Source organism: Rhopalosiphum padi, chromosome 4 (genome assembly GCF_020882245.1).
Source record: "Rhopalosiphum padi isolate XX-2018 chromosome 4, ASM2088224v1, whole genome shotgun sequence".
Taxonomy (NCBI): Eukaryota; Metazoa; Arthropoda; class Insecta; order Hemiptera; family Aphididae; genus Rhopalosiphum; species Rhopalosiphum padi.
This window is the reverse complement of record NC_083600.1, coordinates 25,681,072-25,704,626: the sequence shown is the minus strand read 5'-3', so window position 1 is coordinate 25,704,626 and position 23,555 is coordinate 25,681,072. Positions and strand designations below refer to the sequence as shown.

The 23,555-nt window shown below is 26.8% G+C and overlaps 1 protein-coding gene and 1 long non-coding RNA gene across 2 annotated transcripts in view; one reads left to right on the top strand and one right to left on the bottom strand.

Annotated features, from left to right (window-relative positions):
• LOC132929151 (lachesin-like) overlaps positions 1 to 23,555 on the top strand; it is an 82,851-nt gene that overhangs the window by 31,115 nt on the left and 28,181 nt on the right. Inside the window, exon 2 of the mRNA XM_060994282.1 lies at positions 7,681 to 7,784. Coding sequence (XP_060850265.1) covers positions 7,681 to 7,784 — 104 coding nt within the window. The remainder of the gene's footprint in view (positions 1 to 7,680; positions 7,785 to 23,555) is intronic.
• On the bottom strand, positions 12,236 to 16,431 carry LOC132931051 (uncharacterized). The gene is made up of 2 exons (XR_009662321.1): positions 16,369 to 16,431; positions 12,236 to 12,739 (listed from the first exon to the last, which is right to left on the bottom strand). It is a non-coding gene; the product is annotated as an uncharacterized LOC132931051 (long non-coding RNA).

Below are 23,555 nucleotides of genomic sequence, written 5' to 3'. Positions count from 1 at the left end.
TGTTTGTAATATCTACATAAATTACATATCTCTATGTATAACGATAGTTTACCGATAAACTAATCATATATTCATCGTAAATCATTAATTATCATATCAGCTTTGCTATTAATTATTATATTATTTATGTCAATATGTCGTCACATAAGAAATTAAGACTTTAAGTTAAATAATACATAATAAATTAAAATTATATTAAGTTAAACCATGTACAAGTAGTTAAGTAAAAATTATATATTGAAATTTTTAAAATTTTTGGTACCTACCAATAAAAAATAATCTTACTGACAATTTAAAGTAACTTGATATAAAAATACATTCATAAATTATAATTCACTATAAGTATATAATATTATATAGTATATACTATATTATATAATATTGCATATTTATATATGTATTATTTATATCCAATATTTTAATTATCTTGTTTTGTGCATTATTATTATTCAAACTTTGAAAATATCCGATAGGTTCGTGTTTTCATTTAATTTATGTTCATAATGATATTTAAATTTTATAAAAATATGAAACATCAATAATATTGTTAATCTAAAAAAAACTTTTTATAATGTTATAACTTATAAATAAAGATATAGGACATAGGTCCTTACAATAATAGTTTTATTGGCCACAACATATGTTTATCTCTCACTATGTAAAAGCGTATAGATTAGTTGTACGCGCACGCAACTATTACATGACTACAGTACAAGAACCTACGTGGAAAAATTATTTATTATACATAAATCCCTTATAAACAGTGGGTTTTTCTCCGGCGAGATTAATCGTGTTTGCACGTATAACGAGCCGTCTGAACCGAGTTTTTGAGCATAGGCACTTCACACATTGGTGGTTTATCGGACGACCTCCTGATGTATCTAAGCCCGCAAGGATCAACAATTTGAAAATTATGCTTTACAAATTTCAAACGAGTGTTATGACTTTTATTTTATATGTATTTTCAAGTTGATAAGTTGAATTTATTTTCTACATATGGTAAGGATAATATACAATTTCGCAGTCATCGCGTCGTATTTAATACTATTAATCATTACTTTTGGCCACGGGGAACTCAATAATAATTTCTTTACTCTAATATTACCTCTAACCATATTAGTAACTACTGTCGTGCTCTCATTAATTATACGATTAGTTACAGAATGTATGGGTAACTGATACATAAAAAATAGTTAAAATAATATTAAAATACACTAATTTCCTCAACAGAAAACTTTTTTTGTCAAGAAATTCTGATAAAAATATTATACCTATAGATAATAATTTGACACGTATATATACCGTCTGTGTATATAAAAGCACAATAAGGGCGTATTACAAATAGATAGTAACTATAACCTCAACGCTATGTTAAGAACTATCATTATAAAAAAAATATATATACGTATATTATTATAATATTATATACGATAATAAAACAGTAATATTGTAAACCGTGAAAATAAAACGTGAACAATATTTTAAACGGTAAATGACTCGAATTTACAATTACTTTTGTCAAACAAACGTACAGTAACTGATAAATGAAAAGAATCAATATTCAAGATTCATATCGTTTTAAAATGTACATGATATATTAAAATTCCCTGTTACATGTATCGAATAAAAGTATTTGGAACACTGCAGATAAGACTACATAAATGTTATTTTTTTCACCCTGCAAATGGCGCTCAGCCTCATATTATATCTACGTTGTGACACTGTAAAAAGCCAAAACACATTTTACACGTAGTACCATACGAAAATCGCATAAGCTACGCTTTGATAGTTTCTTTACTATTACGCAACATAATAATATCATAAAAAATGAACATAAACCAGTTGACACTTTTTTTTACTGCTTAACTTAGCTAATTATCAAATTAAGTAGTTTTATTGAATATTAGTTATTGTTATAAACTATACTAGAATTTTCCATTTATATTCAAAAGTAATATCATTGGCTGTTTGAAAAACAAAATCATATAAGAGGCTATCAGCGGACTAATATTGTTTTCTACCTCTCTCACGTGAATTAGCAAATGCGTGTTCAGTAGAACAAACTTTAGTCGTTAGCTTTAGACTTAGAGTAAATTAACCTATTACCAAAAACTTAAAGTTAATACGTTGTGTATTTATGTTAATAAGTTGCTATTTTAAATTTTTTACAATACTTAAAATTTAATTAGGTATTACATAATTTGTCTTTGAAATAATATTTATAGCCACGTCTGTCATCCAACGTGAAATTTTGGGTGCCCTAATGATTCGTAAAAACCAGATCCAGTACCTAATTTTCAAGTATTTATTCCTTATTTTATATACTTAGTCATGTTTTTTAGATATTCATTTTTCAGTGGTTATAATATTTACAAATTACATAAGTTAATTTTTTATGGAAAATATAAATTATCTTACATGGTATTTTCAAATTGTTATGTCAACACGGAGACGGGGTCAACTGAAATTTTTCATAAAGCTTCAATAATGAAAAATATGAAAATATATTGTATTTTTTAATTTATCAGAATAATATTTTTTTTTTTTTAATTATAAGATTCGTAAAATGTATGAAAAATTATTTATACGTATAGCTTATATATAAATTATCTTTAACCTCAGACATTTAAGATTGTATGTGATCACAACAATTGCAACAAAAAAATGTATAACATCACTTTAATATTATTTACTTAATAAACTACCTATTAGAAAATGTAAAAACCTCAACTAAACCATTATTTTTTCCTATTTCTTATTGTAACCCTAAACTTCAGAGATTAAAGTATTTAGAAAACGTCATAATTTCACGAATACAATAATTGTCAAAAAATTCCGATAACACGTAGGTATTATATAGCGAATACCTGCCAACTTTTCATTTCTTTTGTATACTGTTATTATTATTATTTGTATTGATATTGTTTTTATTTTTTTATCTATACATGTTAAAAGCTTATATAAGTTTATATTAAATGAAAAACAAACAATTCTATAGTAGAAAAATAAACAATATATGCCTGCCGGTAAAAAAATTACATACACAACCTTATTCACGTCACAACAACGGCAGCGTTAAATTATCTTGGAACCCGTATTAAAACCACGTATATAATATTATTATATTATTATACTGTTGTCTGTTTCCCTTTATAGTCGTCATGGTCACACTCTCCACATATTACACACACGAGCATTTTTGTGACGAATCGTTGAAAATATAATAATAATATAAGTATTTTTGTTTCTTACGATACCCATATTCAATACATGGTAATAATCGAGATATGTATTCGGATGTTGTGCGCCGAATTCGTCGTACGGCTAGGATAATTTTATTATCGTGCATATATATATAATGTATATATTATAAATAAAGTATTCATACACTTTTGTCTATTTCTTCATGTATAGGTATTTATGATTCACCTTTAAGGTAATGTTAAAAATGTGTACGACAAAGCCCAAAGCTGCTACAATAATATAATAACTACAGTTGTAGGTAAAACGATAATTCGACGTTGTGTTGTAGAATACCTAACATAATATGTAGTAGCAAGAGGTGTCATCCTTGAGTAGATGCAATAGTCGTTTGGTACCTACGAAAATGGAAAATGTCCAACGTATGATAACTTCCAACGCTTATGCATTTATTTTTATTGTCAAAAGGTATGGAATTTGTCGTACTAAAGCAAAGCATATTATATTATATAAATGGAAAAGTGTATCATATTACAATGCACGCGTCGTACGCATAAAAAAAATACCTGCAACACCTGTGTGTACGTGTGTGGAAGGTGGGCTAATTGTTACACGTGTCCTTGTTATTATTATGGGTAATTTAAGACACGATTCGAAGTCGTAATAGTTGTATAATATCTCGCGTGCGTGTGATGTGTGAACGCGCGAGAATACTTTTATCGATGACGTTTGCCGCGAGGTGCGACCGGGAATAGTGACGATTATTTTGGGCGGGAAGAGTTATTTACCGTGAGACTAGTAAAAGGAGCGAGAAAAGTTTGAGGCGATAGACTTGTTTTTATTTAGACAAGGGTACGACAAAAAAAATAAATAAAACGGCGAAAATTAGGTCATCTGAAAAAGCCGTTTTGACCACGCGCCACCGCCACGTCCGTTATTTGTACAAACTGTCGAGTAAAAGTTACCCGACTAATGGACCCCCCGAGAAACCGTTAAAGCCGGCCGCGTACACGGCCGAGACCATATTATAATTAAGACGTTAAAATGCGCGCCAAAACTTTGTCCTTTCCACTATTTTTTTATATCATTGTTATTTTTCTTCCGCCCACAAGAGTTCGCGGAATATTACGCGTCGTCGTTTTGTATTATTATATTTTATTCGACGATTATTCGTTGTCCGTTGATTGTCGATAACCGTTTTTCGAACGCCCACCGCGATGGTGTTGCAGTGTATCCGAAATAATATGATTACGCGTGTTGATTTGTTACGACTGCTAATAGGTGACTACGTCATGTCGACAAGACGACGCGAAGACTCCACCGCCGTCTATTTTTCCTGTTTTCTGCAAAAGATAATTGTAATTAAATACGCGCAGGTATATGTACCCATGTGTATTTGAATTGTTTTAATAAATATTTATTCACCGTTAGTCATAATGTATACTATTACTATACATAATGTAACACATTATATATTTTTATCATCGAAACGTATATTATGAGTACACTATTCTCGCGACGACATTATTATTTTGTTTGCCTCGCACATTATCTTTTTTCGCGCGTGTATGTTATATATTATACTTATGGCAGATCGTAAAAGCATTACGACAGTTCGTCATTCGATGATTTTTTTCCAAGTTTGTAACCGTATAACATCATTATAATAATATAGTTTTAGATGTTACATAAAATAACCAACCTAAGCACGTGAAAACATCACCAAAAAATGCCAAGACAATTGCATTATAAAACATAATATTATGTGTATTTTTTGTAGGTACATATTATTATTTTTGTTAGTATAACATTCATTATAACATTATATAAAACATTTATGTTTACATTCGTTTATAACTCGTAAAATTTGTTTGCTAGACTAAAATATTTGCCTGGATAGTTGCGAATAAAACGTGTATATTTAATTAATAATTAAATTGTAATTCTAGTTTGTAGATAATATGTGATATTGATTTTCTAAAAGACCTTCTAGATCTGACCCATAATATTAAAGACTCGTGAATCGAGTATGATATAAATAAATGATATATGTTATGCAGTATTATAGCAGTTTGCATCTCCAAGTCACGGAAACACCTAACTATGAACGTGTATGAATGTCATTAAAGAAATCAGTGGTATCAGGACGGCAATATATCATTTTAAATAGCTACGTATAATATTATACGATATGTACATTAATTGATTTATAGATACAACAAATATACTTTTTTTCTATTAGATTTTAAATTTTGTAGATGGGTTCAGATGGGTACCAAAAAATGAATTAAAAAAAAAAAATATGACCAAAAAAATCAAAAAAAAATATCTAAGAAATTAACAACTTAAAAAAATGCAAAATAAATGTTTGGTAAATGGATTTGTTGTTACATAATTCAAATTATATGCTTACAAAGCTACGTTTCACAATTATTAACAAAAAAAAATGCACTTTGCTACAAATTCACAACCCTATTTGTCAGCTATCTGGTATTGGCAGTCTTAATCATTTTTATATACCTATATCATGAACATTATTCTCTAATGACCTATATCGGCTATGTCTATATCACAGATTATATTCATATGCCATATTATCTTTGATAATATAGTTAGCATTGTGACTGCGACAGTTATACAACAGTTCTGCTAACGTAGATTAGTACCACAACATCCTGACGTCATGCGGTAAAATGTCGTTATCGGCAGACGGTGTTAACATAGAAGCCAAGTAGAACACTAACGCAGCACAATCGAATGAAAAAAAAAAATTGAGAATTTCCATTGTGGTGGGGCTATGGAAATGGACCAATTTTAAATGAATACATGCAATTTAGTAATTTTCAATAATCAATATTGAATATTATAGAAATATATTATTAAAATTAATCAAATAAAAATTTATAAAAGCCAAAAAACATGCTACACACTTTTAAATTCGCTACTGCACACAGTTTTAGGCCCTGAATGGGTTATTGAATAAAAGAGTAATTATTGCTTCTACTGTAATATGCCGTTCCAATAATTTCTTTTGAGACGACAGGAGTTTCTTAGGAATAGTTCTTACAGCGGATAGGGGTATATACAATTTTAGAAGTAAGGAAGTAAGGAGTGACAGCTATGATACGAAGGAATAGTTCGCGCATATTTTATAATTGTCCATTTAAAATCCAAAACTCGCGCGTGAACACGTACTATTATAGAATTAACAACTCGATTGTGTAATGAATTTTATACTTACTATTTTATACGTTTTATACGTTTTTCTATTATCCAAAGTTATGTGTACCATTCAAATTTATAAAAATTATGTTCACGTTCCACAGTATAGTATTATGATTTTTAGAAGACAAATATACCTTGCCGACTGCCGTACACAACTATTATTATGTTTCTACATTTTAAATCGGTTAGGTACTTATCATTAAATAAACCCATGTCAACTAAATTATGAACCACCAAGAGCAACAAATATTTTAATAATAAAACTGTTTGTTTAGGTCGAATCTGTGTGCAAATCAGAATCGCCCCGTTATAGACCTAACTCCGTTATATATATATATATATATATTATAAAACAATACAATGTGTATACATCACGATGAATCTTAACGTTTACTGTATTCTGTATTTGTTTATTTATTTTTATTTTTACGATCGAGGGAACGATTCGTGTACGTCTGATCACTGCAAAAATAATGTGCAAAACGTAAAATAATAATTTTTTACGCACTAAAATTTATAATATACAGTACGTACTATCTAGGTAAGGTTATAAATCATTATTTCGACTTCGGTATGGAAAACGGAAAACCCATTTACGGACAGAATCATGAAACTAGAAACACGCGAGGCTGCTGTGACTCAATCTTAGCGTCACGGACTCGTCGCGAGGATTTTAAATCGGTCTCGTAGGAAGCACTATTCGATACACCAATTATCCCAACACAGCGATAAGAATAATAATTAATGACTATATAACAATGTTGAATGTATTATAATGATCGTTAGAACACGTATTTTTATTTCGGACACTAAGCTGGCGTCTGGGAAATAAAATAAAGACGCCGACTCCCACGCGCTAACCCATCCACCGGACACACGCGTGTATACCTAGGTTGTGGTATTGCCACACGTATACGTATTATATAGTGCCGCCCACTATCTATACACGTTACCCATCCCAAAACCACCGTTAACACGAGAGTATGGTCCGTGTTAATAACCGTGTGGTCCGCATATATCTATATCCAACTGTATCTATAAAGCGATTTTATAGTAACGCACACCTATTTTAGATGGGTACTTCGGTGCTATATACACGCACGCGTGGTCTCTATTAGCTAATTAAAGTTGCTTCACGCCGAATCCCGTACCGTCCAAAATCTCGATTTTACCAGATTTTTTATTGAGTTTTTCGAAACCACAATTTTATAAGTTCCTATTTTAACCGTACCATGTATATTTTTATCGTTTCAGACTCCCGACGACCGTGGTTCCCAGAACCGGTACCAAACGTGACTGTTATCGTGGGCAAAGACGCCCTGCTCACCTGCGTGGTACAAGATTTACACAATTTCAAGGTAAAGTACGACTGTGGTAGATATATATTTTATGATAGCGGCTCTTAAAGTGTAATCCGCGGTCTATTGGTGGTTCGCAGGGGTTCTATCGGTAGTTTCAGCCAAGACACATAGGTAATGTGTGATATTTAATATATATATATATATATATATTTGAAAGAATAAAGATTGTAAGGAAAGTGTGAAATCTAAAAGTATTTCATCAGGGGTTCAAGATCTATAAAAGTATGAATATTGTTGTTCTATTACATATCATTGATTAATCATAATAATATGTTAAACCGTGTAATTCACCAGCATGTACAAATATATTATTATTTTTTTAATAACTAATTTACACGACTTCTGATTTTTAAAATTGTATAGTTTATTTAAGGGCCATATTTCCAATTGCTTATTGGTATTTACTATATTGTTTAAGCCTTAATAAGGAGTATCTTGTAGTAATAAAACCTACATATTTCTAATGATAATCACTACATTTTTTTATAAATTTTGTTATCAGATAATTTCAAAATCGGAGTTAAAAATAGTGATTTTGAGTTACTAAAATATATATTACACTTAGGACAAGAATAATAATTCTTAAAAATGGTTTTATACCAATATTAAATACATATTTGATATTAAATAGTATTAGATTTAATATTTATTATATATTCTAATAAGTTTTATAAATTATAAAATATTGATAGATGAAAAACTATAATTTTATAATCACTACACAACCCATATATCTTCCAAACCTGTTATCCTTAATACACTGAGTCAAATAACTAAAAAACTACTTATTCGAATTTCAAAATATCAACACTTTCAAAAAGTAGTTTAATTGACATTTTCTAGAAAAAAAAGCGATTTTCACTTGAATAAATAGGTTGGTACTCACTGAACACTCCTTAATTTGCACCTATAATAAATCTAAGTATTTAAAAGTATGATGATTAAGTAAACTTACGGATAAAAATTTAAATAAATTCATTATTGAAATAAAAATGGAAGTGAGCAAATTATTAGTAAATCACCTTGGGTAAACGTATAGTGCATTATTAATAATTATATCGTATAAAAATCGCTAATCGGATTTTGTTAGGTACCTTTTGCTTGTCTCAGTTATAATTTTTTTTTTATTCGACATTTTATTTAAGTAAGATTATAATCATTGAAAAGAGATATTCGTGCCCCTTAATTTATTATCCAACAATTACTGTATAAATTCAGAGTGTACATTTCGACAGCATGACACGAAAGCCTCCCGAATGATTATTGAATTTTTTATAATCGTACGTTTAATTTTGGATGTCTTAAAATAAAATAACTAATGAGTAAAGAACACTGCTTTCTCGTGAAATTTAATTTTTGTAATAAATAATGATTATAAGATAACTTTGAGTCTTAAGTGAATGTCATACATTATTTATATAGCTTACCCATCTATACAGCAATGAGGTAGAATATGGTATAGTGATAAAATTACAGTAATATTCTTCATAACTGCAGAAAATATAATAATTTCATTTTTACCCAAAATGTATCGATTATCACGGGTATAATTATTTTTTGGTTTACTATCAAGAAAGAATGTATTTTTGTATTATTTTAGTGATAATACATTTTTATAAAATAAACAAACTACTTTTTAAGGACTATACACTTAATATATATCGGCACACTAATGTACATTATACCTAAAATATAATAAAAATAAAAAATGTAGTCAGGTATCCATTATCTATCGACTTTGTTATTATAAAATATAACAAAAACATAAAATAAAACACTTAATATGCATTAGTACGCTTAAAAATTAATAAAATTAAAAATACGCATTTGAAATAACAACATATTGATAGTCTTAAAAGTTGAATTATATTTATCATCTTGTAAGTATAAATTTTATTTACAAATTGTATAATATATCATATAATTATTATATTATGTATTTCCTGATTTGGAATTTTTTTTGTTTTTTTATATATATATTTTTTTTTTTAAATCGAAATTTATTAAAAAACTATGTTTTTTAAAACATAGATATGTAAGATTTATTTGATTCTGTATTTGCTGATGAGCTATGACTCACTAATTTCACCAAATATTTTAACTATATACTTGTCTGACTTTTATAAAACCAAACCTAATAGTAAGTACTTATTTAAATAATATTACAATAATACAATGTTAAAAATATGAAACTCATGAAAAATTGATAAAATTAATTTATTTGCACATCTCAAGAAATTTTATACAGCTGTTAGTCAATTTTTTTTATTTTTTTTAATAAATGCAGTAATTTATATTAGAAAATAATATACAAATATATTATTATAGAAAGTCATGTTGAGACATAATTTTTTATTACAATATTAATTGTTACGCTCAGAGATATATTTTTTAATTGAATAATATTTATAATCGAATTAACTAATATAATTTAGTATTATGCACTTTGAATGATTGAATTTACTCATTTGAAATATATAATGAACAGTAACCAAGAATTTCAGCATTTGAATCCTGACGTTTTTTTTTTCAAAAAAAATCGATTTTAGTTGCAGTATAATAATTGCAAATGCAGTTTTCATTTAAAACGAAATCCCCACAAAACAAAGCCTACAGCTAAAACATCACTAACGAGGTATTACTTTTATTTTAATATTTGTTCAAATTAACAATACTATCCGATCTCATAAATATGCTTCTTTTTTTCATTGCAATTCGTTCAAAATTCATGGATTTTTCCCTTGTTATTCATTTTTTTTTTTTTTTTTTTTTTTGCTATTGGTTTTGGTTTAGATTTAGAACGTTCCTTACAATCCACAAATAACTCTGACACAATTAAATACTTAAATTAATTGTTCTTTGTGCAAGATATAAGTCGTCTTCATTTTCAGACTTAAATATTTAATTACTTCTCTTATAAAATAAAATAAATTTTCAATATTTTACATAATATTATTCTTTAAAAAATAATTTATTATTATGAGCCGCTTTATGAGTATTATTATACTCATGAAAACAATTATTTGTTAGTTACTTATTATACATTTTATGTTTTGCTGTGCCATTACTTAAGTTTCAATTCTATATAAAAAATAACTCGATTATAAATAAATAAAATAATAATATAAGTACTTATATGTAAATAATGCAAAATGTAATAAATAACTGTAGCCTGTATAAATAAATACGTGTTTATTGAGAAATGAATTATTACTATACTCGTAACAATAATAGTTTACTTACTAAATAGCTATTACATTTGAAAAATTATTTAAAAAAAAATGTTTTAGTCATTAAACAATAATTATGAAAGTAATTGTTTAATTTATATTATATTGTTTATCTAACGTTTTAACATAATTCATGTATTTAAAATGCTTTCATTGAAATATACACAGAATTATGATTATTGTTTATTTGCATTTTTATGGTGTATAAATGTTTTTTTAGTTTTCTTATAGCCTTTTATTCCATTTTTTATGACTTCCAAGTACTTCAATTTCTTTGATTAAAATTAATCGTATATTTACAAGAAAGAAAATTATTATTACATTATTAATATGCAATAATTCATAGAATTTTATAGTAAAAAAAAAAAATGTCTTATTAACAACAACCCTTTTTATAATATTTTTTGATTAAATATTATAACAGATATGTATTTTTGAACAAAATAAACATGAACTACTTAATTTAGCTTAATTTCAAGGAAATTCAATGAATATATTTTGAAAGTTTGAATACAAAATACCTACCAGGGTTGTAATTGTAATAAAATTTACTGTTAGTTAATGTATCAAATGACACATACAGTATTACAACTCTGATTGTCGATTTAAATGTTTTTATTTTACACATCATCAATGACGATGATTTATCATCAAACATAAAATATGCATGCATATAATACGAGTATAGTTACGGTTTATATGTTTTACTTCCATATAACTAATTATTATTTTTAAATAAAAATGTTTTATGTTTAGTTTTTTTATAATTATTATCAGCTAGTCTAAAACTTTATTTTCATCATTTGAATGCATAACTTACCACATAATTGTTGTAATTAATTTATTTTAAATATTACTTCGAAAACGATGCTTTATATTTTCGGCAGGCGATTTAAGAACACACGTTTAAGTATATTTAATGACAAGACCAGTCTTGTAATAAACGAGTGGAAATTCAAAGAAACTTTTTTCTCTTCAACTAAAAATTAAATTTCAAAGGGTTTTAATACTAAACACAGTAGTTTTAATATTAGGTTAAGTTTTTTCCTTGTAAACTTGCGTTAAAAACCATTATGATTTTAAAAATATATATAATGTTAAGTAGGTACATTCCTATTGTAGTTGTAATACATTTAGTTTTTACAAATTCATTGTAAAATACAAGTACAAAGGTCTCAATTATACATTATTTTATATTTTTATACATTGTTTAACACATTATTATATAATATAAGTTTACTTTATTATTTTATTGTGATATTTAAATGCATATTACAATTGTATCTCACCAATTAAATTAATAACATAAGACATATAATACAACATATTAAAATTAAATGAATCAAATAACATATAACGTAAATTTTAGTAAGTAAGTAGGTTCAGCCAGCGCAGGTACCTATACGAAAAAATAGTTTTCAAAAGAAAAGGAAAGCTAGTAATGAAAGTTAATTTGTAAGCAACAGAAGTATAATGGATTTGACGGCGTTAAAAGTAGACGTGAGAAAATCTATAACAGCGTTGGCTTTGGAGTTTCCGAGAAATTTGTACATACATAACCCATTACATTTTCTGAAATGAGACCTCTTCACACCTCGTGGTCTATATGGGCTACTCAAAACGATTTTCAATTGATAGGCCAAATCCGTAGACATCTATAGTTGACCAACGCTGAGTGCATCTCTGTAACGAGCTATGTAGACCGTCAAACAATGTTTGTCCCTATACATAAATATACATTATACGCGTATGGATCGGACGTAATGATATATTGCCCGACATTTAAGAAATTGCCCAGTATAATTTGGGAAATATAAACTAAATTTTTTTTCTCATTATTTTATCTATATATATATTATTGATTAAACACATCCTAAGCAGCGAAGGCCATTAGTATTTATTTATTTTTATATTTGAAATATATATTTATTTTAAAACATTATTAATTATTAGTAAGTTATTTTATTAATTTAATATTATTACATTAACTATTATTTGAACAATTATTATTGAAATGATGTTATGAATTACATCTGCTGCTTTACATTTCAATTTTTTATTTAAACACTGTTTAGTACAATTACATCTATCATAACCTTTTCCATATATTTCTTCGCTGACTCTCTTAGTAAAATTATTAAATCAGACAATATCTTACATTGTTATACATTGTCCGTGTAAAATATATGTAAACCAGGTTTCAATAATGGTCAGTTATAATCACTTTGAATGAAACACGGTTTTGACCAGTCTAACAATTGAAAACTTCTCTTAAAGCGAGCCTTATCACTAATTCAACGTCAGTGAGAGTATATGTATGTGGGTTAGATTGTGGGACTGATTGATTTAATGAAAACTGACACGAAAGAACACATAATAATATTTGATGTTTGTAGATTTAAGTTCAAAGGTGATGAATACGATTAAATAGACAGATAGAGGTACAATATTCATATTATTACTATAAAAAGTATAAACACTAAGTATCGAAAGTTATTTGGCGTATGAAGCATTACATAATATAGAAATGGACTGAAAAATAATATTGATATTCAGTAAATATTTTGAATTTATAATAATTGCAATTTGAAATAGGCCTTTTTACAACGAGAATACAATTATGTGAAACACGCGTATAACAATAAATTACAAAATTCACTAAATTTGTTATGATAATAATTAATAAAATATTTGTTTACGACGTTCCGGATTTTTATTATGTTTTCTGCACACTAGACAACCGTTGGTTATTCAAACTTATAGATTTGTTCACCTTAATAGTAGGTAATAATGTTGTAACTACATTTTTAATACTTTTTTTTGTACATAAATTATTATTAAAATGATTACACCTCACTTTACTCAAATGTAAAGAATATTTTTCTTCTTATTAGTGTCTGTTCTTAGTTTACTTTCTTTCTTCAAACTAGCACATTTTTCACTAGGTACTTAATAGTATAAATTATTATAATTTAATAAAAAAAAAAAAAAAACATTTATTTCAGATTTGTAGGCATAGTCTAGAATTGTGTGATATGAATATATGATTTATAATGAATGATCTACTCAAAAACAACTTAAATGAGTAGTTTAATTCGAATACACCATAATGTTGGATTAATGACTTGACCCATATATTATTATCGTTCCTCGTTAGAACGTTCAAACTTCAAATTACGAGTATATATACACAATATAGTGCGTTACATAAATATAGGCATAAATCTCGCACCACATTTATTATTTATGTGTTTTTCTTTAAATTATAATAGTACAATAGCCGTGATAGTTCAGTCATATATTCAGTATCATATTATGCTCGCATATCGTTTTAAAGAAAACACAGTGGACGAAAACGTGTTTACATTCTTGTGGGTAACTGAAGGTTGAAAATTAACTGTCAACAAAGTTTCATGTTGTCCCAAATGGCAGTGTAACACGACAGAAATGTTATATTTGTATTTGCGCAGTTTAGCTTATATAGAACGCTCTGTGTGCATTTAAACTAACTTAAAAATAGTGGGGTAATGGAGTTTTCATCATGCGACCACTTTAAATTAGCAAATCCCTAATGGCGCTTAAATAGTATGCATATAGTAGCTGGTATAATACCATACATATATAAATTTTCAAATTTACCTTGGAACACTAAATAACATTTTAACACACATAATATATATTTTTTTTTAATGTACTATAACAATGATTGTTGTATTTCTATAATTGTACCTAAAGAGGGATCGAAAAGTAAGACAATTACACAATTACGAAATATATGGTGGTATCTCAAATTTACAAAATACACAATACACATATCTGTCATTTAGTTCGTTTCACGCTTTCGTCATACTTACTAGTTACTAGCTTTTTAAACAGTGTCTTAGTTTTTTTTGTATCTAGTTATTTTTTACAAAACTGAACTATTCCTGACAACATTAATAAAGTTATAATAATGCATATACATTATATCTGCATATTCATTAATCATTACTATCATAGTAAATGAAATAAATAAATATTAATAAATATACGAGTAAATTATGATATGGTAAATTTTGTCTATCCATTACCTCTTAAGACAGGAGTCGCCAACCTTTTCAAACAAGTGAGCTACTTTTAAAATTTTAAGACTCTAGTGATCGACCTAGGAAGAGATTTATTTGATGAGCAAAAAAAAAAAGGTGTTTTTTTCAAATAATAATTTAATAATTTATTAATGTGATAACTGGCATTGGTTTTCTTCTGCAAGTTTTGAAAATTCTGGTATATAATTAGAAATAGCTGCTCGTATACTTAAATCCAAATTACTGTTTGTAATTTTTGACCGATGTTTGTTCTTTAAGTATTTCATACTCGAAAATGTTGACTCGCATAACCAAGTTGAATCAAAAAATGAAGTTATACGAAGGGCAATGCTTCGTAGATTTGGGTATTATGAGTACTCGCGTGTTTCCAAAACTGTGTCTCAAAATCCCAGAAAATAGATTTGATATAAACTGCGCAACTGACTCAAGTATTTTAGTCGTTAAATCTTTTTTTAAATTCGGAACGTAAATGTTGAATTATATTTATGTGGTTTGTAGGATCATAAATATTTTTAGAATAATTAATTATTGTTTCTTGAAGCGTAGGGAAATTCTGTACATCATAATTTTTGATTTTATTTTCCCAATATGCTAATTTACTAGAAAACGCTTGAACATCTGATATCATATTAATAATTTGTTTTTCTTTTCCTTGTAACTTTAAATTTAGGAAATTAATTTATTCAGTAATATCTATTAAAAATGCAAAATCTTCAAGCCATTTTATATACCAATAATGGTGAATTCCTAGAATACAATATAGCAATTCACATTTTCCGATTATTTATTACGCGATCGGCCGATAATGGTAAAATTAATTTTTATAACGATCGACATGTATTCCTAGAAAGATCGACCGGTTGGCAACCCCTGTCTTAAGAGGACGAATGTGTCGTCTCCTTTTAATTAACAAACAAAATCATACATTTTATGTTTAAAATAATCCGTTTTTTAATATAATAGTAATTTTATCTCTTATCAAAATTTAAAAGTATATGATCATTATTTAGGGGTCACCAAGATTTTTTATGCTTAAACTTATAAACAAGTAATGAATATTTTAAAATTTAAAAATAAATATGATATAATACATTTAAAAATAACGAGAATAAAATTATCTGAAACGTAAATGTTGCTATATTTTGTTTTATAAGACGGAAATAACACATATGGGTACACTGTCTTCTATTAACATAATACATTTAATATACTATCTATGTAATAATATATTTAAAACAATAATATACAAAGACTGTGAGTTTATACCTTTATTATTTTTCACTTCTCCTCCAACAAATGGGACTATTGACGCCGCTGCTTCCATCACAGTGAGTATATAGAGTAGACAGGCTAATTAATATCGTAGTACTTGCTAATAAGCTCTGCCCCTCCTAACCATTCTCAAAATCACGTTTTAATTGCGTGTCTACCATAAAAAAACTTATTAACTCAAGTGGATGTCTATTTGTAATAGGTCGTTATAGTCGTGACTAATGCAGCAATTATGCAAAAAACTACAACTAAAATTATAATTATTACTTATTAGTCATTATAATTTTGCCATTAGTATGTTTTTTTATATTTACCTATGTTAATTTATTACACTGATTATAGTTTATTTCAAACAAAGCGTTATCACTTAAAAATTGACAACTTTGAGTTTACGGATATTTTAGTTTCAACTATAACGCTGCATAATAATATTTTTATTGTTATTGTTTATCTACGTGCTATGAACTAATAAACAGATAATGTTATAAAATCTGATAATACCAGTTCAAAAAACGTAAACAAACGTGATGCAAAATATCATATTATGAGTCGTGCACTAATTTTTTTAATTTATACTGAGAAATAATCTGTTATTGACCTTATTTTAAATCTGTATTTTTATATTTGATTTTACGTTCATACACACATAAGTTATCTATACTGCATCTCATTATGTGATAAAATAATTATTTTATTTGAAAAATAGTCGTTATTACGATATTACAAAAAAAAATCTAGAGCTGCGGTCTACTGAAAACATTATGGTTATATTTATAAATGCATAAATTTACTAAAGTAGTGATTCATAAGTATTAATTATATATAAATTTACAATCATAGTAAGTTATACACTGTTTCGGTCTCCAAAGCAGACCAATCCAAATTCGGAATATATCATTTTATGACTTTATGTACCTATTGTACAAATTAATTTATGATTACGGCTATATTCAAATTTGGGATTTGGTTTGCTAGGTTTCTAACCATAATGGTTTCATATGAAGATACACTGGTTACTATAGTTAGATTCAAATATTTATTGGAAATTAAATTTATTTTCCTTCTTATTTATAATCGAATTAAACACCGGTTAAGCATACGTTTTGTATCGTCTGATTTTAATTAACATACACATTAAATTAAAAATCATTTTAAGACTTTAAAAATATTTAATATTTAATTGATATTATGATAAGAATGTAAATTATTATGCATTTAATTCGTATACCTAATCATTCGTAGTATCTCCTAATGTCGTGTATACGGATGCAACTAGAGTAGACCAAAATTAACACGAACCCTAACAGTGTACCAATACATCTTTAATAACCTGAATCCCACCTACGAAGTATACAATTTTAATCTCGGGGACCCAAATAGTTTAGTTTTATATAATTTGTCATACAGCATAATATAGTGGCTATATAGCAAGACTGTAAGACTGTCAAACTGTTTTACGTATTATATCTACATATTATACAACGTATGACTACGAATAGCGTTCGACTAAGATCATTTTTTTTAAAACCTTTATCCACACACTATTATAGTATTATGATATTATAATAATATTATATGTCCCACTTTATAAAGCATAATATAATTGGTATGCGTGTCGCGCGACCAATATTCTGATCGATATATTTTCTCATTCGCTATAAACGTGCACCTACCATAATAATAATAATAATAATATGATATTATTTATTTTAAGCCACTGTATGGTAGCAAATTATACATTTTTATCGTTACCCGGTGTAGGGACATAGAGTGGTGGTGATGAGCAGGGAAAAGGAAGCGTGTATCTGCATCTAGCCATCACGTAGTTGTACCGACCGGACGGATCGACGGAAAACTCATGACAAACATCGGTTGCGATCGATCTCGGCATTATTTTTCGATGTACACGATATATTTTTTATAGGTACTTTTTTTTTTATCCCACCGATCGTGCAGACGAGATGAGCTGACGAACAAGACGTGACCCGACAACCGGATGACTGCAGTCGAGTATATTATAAAGCTGGTCATTAACTGCACTTATATAATATGTAGGTGGATTTACCACACGCACGAGTTAGATCTTTAGTGTTTCTTCATTTTGATATTTTATGAGCGTAAGGTGCTATCTCAAAATATCGAATTATTCATCAGACTATTAGAGCAATTATTTTTAACTTCGAACTATATATTATGCTATCTTCTTACGTAGCAATTTATTTTTAAAGAATAATTATTTTAAAATGTAGGCAACAAGATATCGATTTGCTATACGGTAGGTGTCGAATAGATTACTGTAATTTATGTGTTAAATTTGAATTAGTTGATAGATATATAAATCGAAAGAAAATTTCTAGGAATTTATAATTTTTTGACCTTTTTGAAGTACAAACTAGATCCAATTTTCTATCAGAAACCACCCTCAAAGTTAAAATTGAATCATCTTTTAGACTACTTATCTATACAAACAAAAGAAAAACTAATAAATTCAATGCTTAAAGAACGTTAATAACTAAACATAATATGTCATATATGTATAAAAAGTGAATTTCTAAAAAATCTATTTTGAATCTTTAAGTTCTGAGTCCACGATTTACCAACGGATTTGGTTTTTATTGAGACCTTCTCTTCAGTACTCATACCGGCTATTATGATAATAATCATCAATATTCAAACGATCATCTTTTTTTTTACTCCGTCCATAATAATTATTTTATATTTACTGATCATATAGGCGTATCGCGTATAATAATATCATTAATTAAAAACATAATCAGCATATTCGAACCATTTATTTTACGGCTGAATACCTACGAAGAGTCCAGATTATTTTTCAACATTTTTATAATAATACTATAAATTGTGCTTAATTAAACAATTATAGCCAATAGGTGATTTTCCTTGTGATTATAATTATATACACAATATAATTAACAATTCACTATTACTTCGCGATGTTTAATGTAATTAGTAGTAAAATATGTTAAGCTTAATCGTTCGTAGGGATTTTTCTTGCAATGAAGATTTTAATTCAAAATTGTATTTAAATTTACATTGGATTAATAATCCAATTATTCATTTTCGCACTTTTCCCACAATAACGATATAAATTAATAGATACGTATTTGAATCTTCTTCATCAATTCTTTATTTTAATGTATGTTTGAAATATTTTTTTATTTTTTATTTTTAGCAATTTAACTTTAGTAATTACTTCTGATATATAATATGTATATCAATATATGAAACTACATGATTTAAAATTTTGATCTGACATAATATACAAGTTAAAAATACAGGTTTTCAATATTAATCTTGGTTGTAAAGTCTCAAATCTCTGTACTTTTGTCTTTACTAAGAGCTTCTTCCATATTGTTTGGTGGTATTTTTATTAAATTAATGATTAATAAAAATTACTTGAAATTACACAATTTTTATTCATCAAAGTGAGAATTGCTAATTTTTAGATTTTCCTTATGTTTTTTCTATTAAATTTAATTTCCTAAAGCCAATGTGAGAATTTTTAATAAAAAATAAAAAGGTCACTCAAATAGTGAATAAATAGAATAAATAGATATTTCATTATCTGCGCGAGTGAAAGAAAATGATCACACATAATATTAAATGTCCGTACTGGTGTATATATAGAAAATACAGAGTGAAAACTCGATTTTAAATGCAGTGGTTGAATACCACGATGAATGAAAAGACGGTAACGCGCTCCCCAGAGATATATAGGCTATATTATATCGTAAATATATATATATATATATAGTCTGCTAGCCGAAACGAAGACAACGACGACGGTATAATATAAAATGAAGAAAAAGAAAAAAATATCGTGTACACATAAAACAATGAAAATTAGCTATTCGGAAAACGTAGCGGGCGACAGACGATATAGCGTGTAAAAAAATATATATAAATAGATTATTGTATTACATATTTTTTTGTGTGTGTATTTTGTTTTACTCTTGCTGGCCAAACTCGATTATAAAATCGAATCGGCTTGTTACATCGAAGCATGCGTGAATAATACGCAAACATTTATATTACTGTTACAACTTCAGTATCATATACCTAATATATATTATAATATTTATAATATATATATATCATATATTAAAGAAAGACCTCTTCTATCAATTATACACCAGTTTTAGTAACATTCTTACAATTTTTTATTTTTTTTATTTTATTAAAGCCACAACAACTAAGGTTATTGGCATAGTATACAATGTGAACATTAAGTTAGATACTGACTAGTATTATGAATATTAAATACAATGTAGATAATTTATGTAGGTATAACGTTAAAAAATATGAGTACAACATAGGTAGTGAGAAAAATAATAAAATAAAAATGTTAGATAAGGTTATACAATTTAGTTATTTTGAGAAACTTTATGATTTTGATAGTGTTTTCGTGATATTCTTACAATTATACTTATATTAACTCAATACCATACCAACGTTAATGATAAATGGAAACCAATAGTATACAGGGCGATTGTTTTATCATTATACACTCATTATTTCGTCAAGTTTGAAAATCAAAAGTTAATAGTGGTTTCACTATTGAATAAAAGGGTAGAAAAAATAAAAATTTCATACAGTTTGAAAAAATCATGTTATAAAATATTTTGAAAAAAAGTCAATGATATCAATGATAAAAGAAAGACCCTGTATACGGCATTCTGTCGGAAATCATCAACTGCAATGTTACGTCAAAAATTATATTTATAAGGATATCCAATATATTAAAACAGATTTTAAATAATGCATACATTTTTAAATAATATAATGCCACTCGATAAGACCATATGCCAAAAATCATATTTAATAAAAAAAATATTAAAATAATATTATGTAATAGAACAGTTCTCCTTTTTTCGATATTTTTGGTCAATCACATTTGTATACGAGAAATAATTTTAAATTTTTAAAGACAAAAATATAGTGTCTTAATAAACTATTGGAAACAATGCTTACGTCAGGTGATTTTCACCTCATGATGTAAATTATTATAAGACGGACTACCGTTGGAAACTATACAAGTTGTGTTTATCGTTTATCGGATGTTGAATATTTAGTTATTTGGTTTCATTCGATCAATCGTAAATCTTATCATAAGTATTTTGAAATACTGAAAAATAATCCTAGTAATGTAGCTAAATTGCCTATATGGAACGCCGTGTTGCAATTATAACATATTTTTATCATAGAAATGCATAAAAAATACACACATCCCACGAGATCTCGCAAAAATATACCTAATTATAAGTATAAACGTAATATAGATGTCATTGTCAATGACGTGCACTAAGTAAAAACATATCGATTCTCTTGGATAGGTAAAATATAAATTGACAAAATATTGTCTTTTCCAAACAATTTTCTTGTATGCCTAACATTTATATTCTATTGCAAAATATAATCAAATTCATTTGTTTTATGATATGATTTAATAATTTTTATTTTATAATTTATAATTCCAAACTTAATCATAATCTGGAAATGACCAATAAATTCATAGTTGTAACTGTCAATTTCGATAATTAATGCAAATCCCAAGTAAAAAAATATAAACCGATTTTAATAGGTATCTATACAGTTTTAGATATTAAGAGCATTCATCCTAATTTTTCTGCTATAATGAAGGACTATAGTGTACTATTGAAAATATTTAAATGTAATTATTATTATGTAAAAAAAAACTAAAAAAATTATGACGAATAAAAATACCAAAAATAATTATCTTTAAATCCTATACATTTATGTATGTAAGAACCATAACGGAATTTAAAGTATAATTTTATAAAAATGTAGACGTAAGTACCGGTAGCAGTGTAATATGTATTATGATATAGATAATTATGTGTAAACAAAGTAGTAATTATTCCACAGAATACGCTTGACATAAAATATCCCGTGATTTGTAGAATTTGTCTTAATAATATTAAAGTATTTGAATAATATGATATTGTAATGTTATAATATTATAATAGTTTGTTTTACATTAACTCTTTCGATATATAATTAATTTTTATAAAACTCATCTATGTTTATTTTCATAATGTATAATTGTTTATGAAACATTTTAATATTTAATGCATTCTACTTATTAGTGTTTTTCAATAACCACATACAGAATAATTAGTTATCTAGTATTAATATATAAATTCACGATTATTATGAATTTGTTTTCTTGGTATTATTTTACACTACTTCCTTTGAAACATATTTTAAACTATTAAAATAGAAACTAAGGAAAGTATAATTAATTCCTGCCAAAACTATTGGACCATTCATCTATGAAAAATTACTTGGCGCTTTAGATGTTTAAATCTATCTGTACTGAACCGTACCCATTCTACATCTGACCACACCACATACACCAGTACATCACCAATACATCTGATAGTAAATAAGTATATGAATTAAATATATAGGTAACGTAAGGATAATAGACTAACTGGTTTAAAACAGTGAAAATAATAAACTCTTTATAGATTTAACATAAATAATATGTTTTTGAATTCGATACAACAATTTTTTTGTGATCATAGTGAATTTTTTGTTATAATGATAACATTATAAAATTAAAAATTAAATTATTAAATTATAAAATCTTGCTTTAGGTTGCCTTTAGTAACCTATATATACATTATAATTACTTTACCCAACCGATTTCGCATAACATTAATCAGGTTGTCCCTAACAAACAATTAATTGTAAGTTTACCCCTAACAACCGACGCATAATATGATTACTTACGTTACCATACCTAACCTAATCAAATTGATACATTTTTTTAGAATTTTTTAATAAGTATCTCCACAGTGAGTGACCTTTTTACTTCTGCTACGTAGTTATTTTCATGATATTATTTATTTAATTGTATATACAGAGATTATTGTAAAATTGTTATAACAAATTGCCTAAATAAAAAATTAAGTTAGAAAAAAAATATCCCATTATTCTATAATATATAGGTAAATGTATACTACAATACACATTACATGAATAATAACATGAAACATAACAATACAACTTATAAGTCATAGGTATATAACAGTTTTAACGCTCTTGATAAGTTAAAAAAAAAAGTTATTCTAGTAAGATTTTCGATCACAATATTACGATATTATTAATAATTTTTACCACCTAAAAAAAATGTT